The 8,942-nt window shown below is 53.8% G+C and overlaps 1 protein-coding gene across 4 annotated transcripts in view; it reads right to left on the reverse strand.

Moving 5' to 3' along the window:
- PAPLN (papilin, proteoglycan like sulfated glycoprotein) overlaps positions 1-7,807 on the reverse strand; it is a 37,640-nt gene extending 29,833 nt beyond the window's left edge. The window contains exons 1-4 of one of the 4 annotated variants that reach the window (XM_033109328.1): positions 7,685-7,807; positions 6,802-6,938; positions 5,232-5,291; positions 235-350 (exon numbers count right to left, since the gene is read on the reverse strand). In XM_033109328.1, coding sequence (XP_032965219.1) covers positions 235-350; positions 5,232-5,285 — 170 coding nt within the window. In that variant the 5' untranslated portion in view covers positions 5,286-5,291; positions 6,802-6,938; positions 7,685-7,807. Of the gene's footprint in view, positions 1-234; positions 351-5,231; positions 5,292-6,801; positions 6,951-6,985; positions 7,643-7,684 lie in introns of those variants that run through there. The other 3 variants (XM_033109329.1, XM_033109330.1, XM_033109327.1) reach the window with 3 other exon arrangements.
- Between the last annotated feature and the right edge of the window lie 1,135 nt (positions 7,808-8,942).

Here is an 8,942-nt window from a genome sequence, read left to right on the forward strand (position 1 = left end):
CAGGGGTGGGTGAAGCAGGCTTGGCTCCAGATCCTCGGACATAAGGTTGATTATTGAAATCAGAGTGTGAGTACCTGGGAAATGACCTAAGTGCAAATTCTCCATCCATGCTGCTCCCAGAACAAATCTATGTGGTGGTGGTTCTGCCTGCGTGACCCAGCACTGGCCCAGGACCCAGCCAAGTCCCTGTGCCCACGCTCTTTTAACCAGCTGGCACAGCCGAGCCTCCCCTACCTCTGCGAGTAGCAGCGGCGCTCCTGGAAACTGACGCCTCCTCCACAGGTCCGACTACATGGGCTCCAGTCACCCCAGGGGCCCCAGGTGTCACTCTGCCGCCTCACCTTGGGAGTCTGGAGGAAAAGACACACTCAGGAACTTGAGTTAACACTCGGAGCCACCACAAGGGCGCTCAGAAACTCACCCAAGCCCCCTGCCTAAAAATAACACTCCCCTGCCCATTCAGGGAGTCTGGCGTTCTCTCTCCTACAGCCAGCCCTGCAGGAGTTGACAATACCTGCTAGGCACCCCAAACATATTCACTTACAGAATTAGCCAGCTTTCACCAGAAGGACCTAAGAGCCAGGCCTTTGCATCTGTCAAAGTTGCCAGCTCCTGCTCTTTGCCAGGCACAGTGGGGAAACCGCCAAGCTGGCAGCAGAGAATTGCGCCCTGATGATGCTATCCCCTGGCCTGTGCAGAGTCTGGTTCGACAATCAAGATATCTGTAAACATTCCCTTGCATGGGAGTCCCTGGGTCAGCAGAGCAGGCCCTTCCAGGAGGAATATATAAAAGGGCAGGAAGAACAGGGCGGGTTCTCAGGTAGGCTGGGAGTGTCACCCCCAGGCAGCGCCATGCTTCACCAGGGTCTACAGGGGAAAAGACACACCAAACCTTGTTGCACCTGCTTCTGCCCTGTGTGGTGACCTCACTTCAGGAAGTTCCTGTAGCTCTGGCCTATTAAAATAAGAAGTTAATCTAATCCTCTGTGTGTGTGTTGGTGGTGGTGATGGTGGTATGTGACAGGAGGTTGTGGTTTCTTCCTGCCAACTTCCAGTAATCTCCTAAGACGTAGCTTGCATGTGCATTTGTCCTTTTTCTTCTTCCTCCTGTACTCCTGTTGGTTGGAAAGTACATGTGATGGCTGGTGTTGGAGTAGCCTTCTAGACTATGAGGTAATTTAGGAATAGAGGCTTCAGACAGTGACACAAAGCTAGAAGGAGCCTAGAGGACTTTGTGTCACTGAACATTCCTGGACTTCTGACCTCTGGGTGTTTAAGTGAGAGAAGGATCAAGTTTCTCTTGTTGAAGGACCGTTATTTGGGACTCCATAACAGGAATATAATCCTAATGGATACAGTTTTCCACCATAAAGATCTAGCCCTCTGGAGCTGACATCAAAGATCCACATGCTATACACGTTTGCTCATTTAATCCTCAGAACCTGACAGCTGGGCTCATACATTGCTCGACAGGAGGTGGGGAAAGGCTACTCAGGTGTTTCTAAGGCAGGAAGCACTTAATAGGACCCAGGGCATTTTGTAAACCTTGACTATTTCATCTGCATGGCAAAGTGTGGGTGGGTATTATTACCCCAGGGCATGGGTAAGAAAAGTGAAGCAGAGAGAGGTAGCCACAGAAGAACAAGTGGACACAACAGCTTCACCCCAGGCCTTTGCTCCCACCTACCCCATTGGGGCAGCCAAGTGAGACGCAGATGAGTCCTAAGGAGCTGGACAGGTGTTAGATTTGACTTCACTGTTTGGCCAGGAGGCAGAAGGTGTACTGGAAGTATGTCCTATTTGCTGGAAGGGGACTTTATTTTTAGGGCATCACCACGTAAGAATCTCTAGGGGAAAAAAAAAAATCACTCCCATTTTCCAGACAAAGAACTCAAGTCCTAATGTGAGAAAGCAAGCTCTTCCTCCCACTGTGAGCCTCCAGCAACTTCACAGGGTCTCAGGTGGGGACAGGGTTGGGTCCCGCAGATCACTCACAGCTCAGCCCTAGTGCCACCGACGCCAAACACCTAGTTATCCTTGCTGTAGGATAGAGCCAGAACCCTGAATCGGAACAAATCACACTACATTTGCTGAACCACACACACAAAAGCGAGAAGGAAGCACCGGCCACTTAGCTTTCACTCTTCAAATCACTTTTTCTTCAGTTCTAACTGGGACAAAATCGTCAAGCTTTTGAAAACCAGTGACCCAGAATATCAAAGTGTTCTCAAATGAAATTTAAACTGAAATTTACTTGATCAAGTTCCTATTTTGCAGTGGAAGATATTGAGTGCTGGGGGTGGAAGGTGACTTTCCAGGGGCCACCAGCACACCGCCCCATCCCCCAGCCTCATCACCACAGTATAAGAATTCTGGAAGCGGCCCACAGGGAATGCTGCTTTCTCATCCTGCCGGCCTTGGTCTGGTTACTGATTATCTTCTGACCAAGGCCTGTCTGGATGTCAGGCCTGAAGCTGAGCCACTGAGCTTCTTCAATCCACCCTTCCCCGGGGCAGGCCTGGGCTTATTGGCGTGGATGAGGCAATAAGGGGCACCCCTGCCACTCAGCCACCTTGTGGCAGCCAGTTGGGGTGGGGGGAGGACTGGCCTGGACACAGGGCCTTCTAAGTACCGGGCCTTACAAACATCCTCTTGCCTCAGGTGCCCAGCACCTGTGAGGGAGGCATCCACTTGCCCAGGGCGAGCAGCAGGCTGGATTGAGGGACCTAGCCTGCCAGATTCTAGAACCATGCCCTGTCTACCACTCCACACTGTCTGAAGGAAAAAAGCACTTTCAGCCACGAGCGGCACAGGCACATTTTGTTTCCCTATAATTACCCAAACCACAAACTGATGGTGTGAAGCCAGAATGAGCTGGTCCAGTCTGCCCTCACCCTGGCCTGTCCTCACCTGCCTGCTGCTGCTCTCAGCACCCCACCCACTCCTCCTGCAACTCACACTTGGGGCTACTCAGGAGACCCCTTTCCTGCTGTGCTATTCCAGAGGGATCAGCTGCCCAAGGAGCATAGGTGTGAGTGTAGGCGAGGGTGTGTGCGGGTAAGGGAGGGGGGACTGGAAATCCATCGCCTTAGGAAGCGTCCCTGACAGGCTTGGGTTTGGGGGCAGTAAAGCTGCACCTCTGCTTTACTCTCCCTAATCCTCTTCTCACGCTGTTCAAGCTGACCTGTCAGCACTAGAACCGCCCAGAAGTGCTCAGGTAACTTATGTGGATCCTGCCCAGCTAGAACCAGAAACTGAGGCAGCTGAGCTGTGAGCGTGGGCCACACCCTCCCCCAAACAGTGGAGGAGGGGGCAGGAGAGTTACCAGCCCAGCAGGTGGGAGAAGGCTACTCGGTGTTTCTCAGTGAAAAAGTACCCAGTAGGTCCCAGGGCACTTTGTGGACCTTGACTCACTTCATCTGCACGGCAACCTGTGGGTGGGCACTATTACCCCCAAATTAAAGGAATCTATGGCCTGGTCATGCAGCTGTTAGGGGATACCTCTGGGTTTCATCCTGACACTGGCACTGTGGCCTCTCCACCTGAGGTGCGGACTTCATGCAACAGGAAGAAGCCTGCACCAAGGACCTCAGATGTGGCATTTAGGGAGCAAGGACCATGGGGTGGCAGAGGAGACTGTGGGAAGCTGGCAAGTGGTGGAAAGGACGTGAGGAAGGAGGACTCTCGCCCACTCACCACTCTGACTGCAGCCCCTGCTGGATCTGTCGGGCTTTGGAGGAGTGTTCGCTGCCCGCCGCTGTTGTCCATCCTGCCTGCCCCTGCAGCCCTTCTCATCCTCAACTCACATTTCCACAGAGGCGGCATTTCCTCAGCCCTCCTCAAGGCAGCAAACAGTTGTGGTCCTTTCTCTCTCACCTGCCTGCCACACAGGTCTGGTCAAGGCCGTGGGTCTCCTTCGTGAAGAGCTCTCCAGGGGCTGCCTCTGCACCTACCATCCTGCCAGGAGAACTTGGCAGGAGCTGCTTCCAGGACCAAGCCCAGCTCTGCAGATCCTGCCCTCCACCCCCTGGGCCAAACATGGGTCTTGCAGTCTAGAAGATTCCCTCTATCTCCTCAGGACCTATGTGTGCTGTCCAGGGAGCCCTGTCCTTTGGGCTCCTGTTAATGAAACGGCTACTCTGATCACCAGTTGACTTCTGTGTCCACTTTCTAAATTTCCACTAATGCCACAGCCACTACCCACATGTGGCTATTTAAATTAAAATGAAATCAAATAGGGGCAGTCAGATGGCTCAGTTGGTTAGAAGGCGAGCTCTGAACAACAGGGTTGCTGGTTCTATTCCCACATGGGCCAATGAGCTGCGCCCTCCACAACTAGATTGAAGACAATGAGCTGCAGCTGAGCTTCTGGAGGGGTGGCCAGATAGCTCCGTTGGTTAGAGCACGAGTTCTTAACAACAAGGTTGCTGGTTCAATTCCCGCATGGGATGGTGGGCTGTGCCCCCACAACTATGAAAATAGCAACTGGACTTGGACTTGAAGCTGAGCTGCACCCTCCACAACCAGATTGAAGAACAACGACTTGGAGCTGACGGGCCCTAGAGAAACACACTGTTCCCCAATAAAATCTTTTTAAAAAAGAATGAAATCTAATAAAAAATTCATTCCTCAGTTGCACTAGCCACATTTCATGTGCTCAATAGTCACATGAACACAGCGGCTCTCTTACTGGACAGCACAGATACAGAACATTTCCATCATTCTCTGAAGATTCTATCTCAGAAGGTTCTATGATAGCCCTGCTCCAGATGCTCACTCCAAGGTGGGGCGGGGAATGGCTGGCGCCAGGGGAGTTTGGTTCCCGGCAGGTGGCAGGCGTCAGGGTGCACCTTGTCTGATGCCAGTATTACCCTTCCTTCTACCTTGGAAGTCCACTCCAGCATAACGTGCACCCAGCACCCTCTGAATGGGGAGGGCGCTGGGAAGGTCCTGCAAACTACAACCCCTGCAGCCAGGCAGGCAGCTCTGGGCACCTTGGCCAGATGGCTTCAAGGTCCCACCTCCTTTTGAAGGGGCTCAGCTGAGGCCTTGCCTCCTTCCACCCATCTTCCAGGTGTCCTCTCTCTCCTAGAGCTGTCGACACCGCCGGGGTCTCCAACAGGCACTGGGCGTTTCCTGCCTGGTCCTAAGCCCTGGGTGTCCTCCCTACTGAGACCCTTGCGCCCGCCTCCCCAGCAAGGTTGTCCCGGGCCCGGCAGGGCTGCACTCACCGAGGACCCAGGCGCCGGGGCCAGCAGCAGGGACACAAGCAGGAGCAGCTGCATCTCGGCCTGCGGGAGAGGCTGGGGTTGGAGCGGTGGGGCCGAACAGGCACAGCCCTACCACAACCTCGGGCTCAGTCCCCAGTCTTGAGGGCGGGTGGGGGCGTGTCCCTCCCTGCTTCCCACAAGTGACCGGGAGATCCATAGAAGAACAGAGGGACAGGAGGAAGCACCATGGGGCACAGCAGAGCACCGGCCACGCCACCCACATAAGGGAGGGAGAAAAGGCCCATCTACAACTCGCTTCAAAAAGTTCAAGAGTTGGGCTGCCGGATGGCTCAGTTGGTTAGAGTGGGACCTCTTAACAACAAGGTTGAGGGTTCGATTCCCACATGGGATGGTGGGCTGTGCCCCCGCAACTAGATTGGAAAGGGCAACTGGACTTGGAGCTGAGCTGCGCCCTCCACAACTAGACTGAAGGACAATGACTTGGAGCTGGTGGGCCCTGGTGAAACACACTGTTCCCCAATATTCCCCAACAACGAAAAAAAAAGCAGAAAAGCAATACTGACAGATTTCGCATTAAAAAGAAAAGTTCAAGAGTAACTCCTTTCAGGGTTTCAGAGAGCAAAAAAGAGGGCGATTAAAAATACTTCCTCGTTATTGAACGACAGGGAGTTCAGAATTAAAACAATCAGACCCACTGTTTTAACTCAGTAAGATTCCTTTTTAAAAAGCCATTACACCAATTGTTTAAAAACTCGTTAATATAGATAGATTTTTTTTAAAAAAGTCTCTCTCTTGTATGGTGATGGAAGGGGAGCTGACTCTGGGTGGTGAACACACAGTGTGATTTATGGATGATGTGATACAGAATTGCACACCTGAAATCTATGTAATTTTACTAACAATTGTCACTTCAATAAATTAAAAAATAAAATTAAAAAAAAAAGTCTCTGAAGACACTATCAAAACTCAACTTAAAAGTTTTTAAAATGTTAATTGTATCCTACTTTAAAAGCAAGCCAGTATTTCTTTGTACTGGGGAAAGTCCACAGCAGGCTCCCTAAGCAGTGTGTGTGTGTGTGTGTGTGTGTGTGTGTGTGTGTGTGTGTGTCTGTAACTGAGTGCCTTGGAGAGTTTGGTGAGTGCATACACATAACATGTGTGCGTGTGGTGTGTACACTGGATGCCGTCTGGTGTGTGTTCCGTCTGTGTACTGTATGCACTATGGGTGCGTGTGTGTACATGTCACTATACTGGAGAATGACATGAGCAATGTGCCCTGTTCAGCACAAAACATCACACAAGTACTGACTTGTATGCTTAAATTTTAAAATCTGTAATTCTACCGATGTTCTCTCTAATTTTTTTAAGCATAAAATGACTTCATTTGACAAGGATAAAAGAGCAAACATAAGCCAAGCTCAACAAAATTTAACCTGGCACATTTAATGGCGTGCACGCTCCGTTAATTTAGCACCAATATAGTGATTCAGTTAGTTATTCTTTTCACAGTCAAATCGGAGGTTCTGGGGGATAGTGGCTTCCTCCACCCACCCCCCTCCAGCGCCCGCACCTGTAATTACAGCAGCATGCGGGAGGGGAGGCGGCGATACTGTGGGAGCCCCATTCTAGGGCTAAGACGAAGATGAGCGACAGGCGATGCTTCTCTAAAGGAGAGACTGGCTGCCTTTAGGGTCGGGGTGAGCAGAACTAAGCAAGAGACTGAAGTAAGGACCGGAGGAAAGAACTCTACTTACAATTGCTGATAGGGACGCCTCCTCCTGGGGGCTTGCCCGGGGCTCGAGCCTACGGTCCCGGGCACCCCCGGGGCTCGCGCCTAGGATCCCCGCACACCCTCGCTCCCTGGTCCCCAGCGGACGCGGGAAGCGACGCCCCGTTCCGTCCGTCTCCCACGCAAGGATCTCGCCCGTGTCCGCCAGCGCAGAGGAGGCGTCCCAGCGTCCCGGGCCACCACCCCGGGCACTTGCCCTGCACCACACCATCCACCCGGGAACCGCGGCCGGTGTAGCCCCCAAAGGCCGCAAGGTGCCGCCTCCGACGTGAGGCGCGGGGGTGGCCGGGCAGGTGTGAGCCCCGACGGAGGATCCGGGGCTCTGGTAATCCAGGCCCCAGTCCCAGCGTCACCTCCGGGACGGGGCGCTCTCCGTCTCGGGGTCCCGGCTCGGAATGGCGTCGGAGGAGGGGAAGGTCGGAGGGGGCGGGAGGCGGGGTTGTGCGGGTCTGCCCAGGACGCGGCTCCGGAGGCTCCTTTCTGCCCGCGACCTCCACCCCGGCCCTCGTGCGCGCGGTGCTGAGCGGTGGCCCAGCACTGCGCCCACCTCCGCGGACAGAGTCGGGGGCGGGGTGCTCCCCACTTCCTCGACGCCGCTCTCCCCGGAGGACAGGCGGGCAAATTCCTCCCGCGGCCTCGGGTTCCAGTCCCTCAGCCTTCCTACCTGTCTCCAGGAGCAACCTGGCGCACAGGGCTGTCAGTGCCGCTTCGTTGGTACCCGCCCCAGCCCCAGCCCCAGCCCGGGAGGTTGGCCTGGCCGCGCGGAACGCCTGCGGAGGTTGGACTTTCTCTCCTCGGCGCTGGCTGGCTTCCTCCCCGCCCCACCCCCGCTGCTGACATCCACCCCAATCCCGGTGGGAGGACATGCCCCCGTGGAGAGTCCTCCACGGCCACCTGCGATGCCCAGGGCCTCTGGCCCCTTGGGTCTGAGCCAAGCGTTGGCTTGTCCCTCACGCTGCAGGCACCACGTGTTTCCTCTCTTGGGCTAGCACTAGTCATCTCTGCGGTCCCATTTCCTCTGTGCCCAAGTCTTCCAGTTCTGTGCCATCCCCACCTCCTCACCCACCGTACATACAACAACACATCTTTGTGTCTAGCCCCTGCTGGTCTTCCACCCCTGAATTCTAGCCTTAGGACACAGCTGAGTTTCTCCACACGCGTTGCTGTTTCCCACACCCGCTGGCTTTTCCCATTGCCTAGAATACACTCTGGAGAACTCCCTCTACCATGCAAACTCCTACTCATCCCTCAAGACCCTGGTGATATCACCTTCTCTAAAGTCTCCCCCACAACACAGCAGGCAGAGTAGGTGTCCCCCTGCTCCCTCAGTCTCCTCCCCTGTCTGCTGTAGTTCTATGGTGCTCCGCACTGTGGGAATCTGAGTCTCCCTGACTCAAGCTTTATTCCCTGAGGGTAAAGCTTGCACCCCCATTGCCTAGTTAGGATCAAGGCAGAGGCTCAATAAATATGATAAATTTCCTTTCCTTTCCTTTCCTAGTTGTGCTTCTTTTTCCCAGACAAGGCACACCTTGCTTGCCATCCCTTTTTGGAACTGGAAATCACCCATCCCCCAGAAAAGTAGCACTGGCCCTGGGGCAGGTGGGAGGTGGGAGGTCCCTTTAACCCCATCCTCTTCTACCTTCAGCCCCTTACCTACCCTGGCCATTGGTCATTTCTGCCTTGGCCTCCACTGGGGCAGAGAAAAGTCACTAGTGAGTTCAACCCCTCTTCAAACCCTTAACGCCTACAGGTCATCTCCCTGGGCCATTACTGATTGATGCTCAGATAAAATGCTCATTAAAACATAAGCATTTTAAATCTGGCCCATTTCTTACCTATGAATGGAGAGAGAAGCAGCAGCTGTGTAGCAGGGGCCCCTGGGGACTTGTGTGAATTCTTAGGCAAAGATAAAGCTTGGCAGA

The sequence above is a fragment of the Rhinolophus ferrumequinum genome, chromosome 6, assembly GCF_004115265.2.
Source record: "Rhinolophus ferrumequinum isolate MPI-CBG mRhiFer1 chromosome 6, mRhiFer1_v1.p, whole genome shotgun sequence".
Lineage (NCBI taxonomy): Eukaryota > Metazoa > Chordata > Mammalia > Chiroptera > Rhinolophidae > Rhinolophus > Rhinolophus ferrumequinum.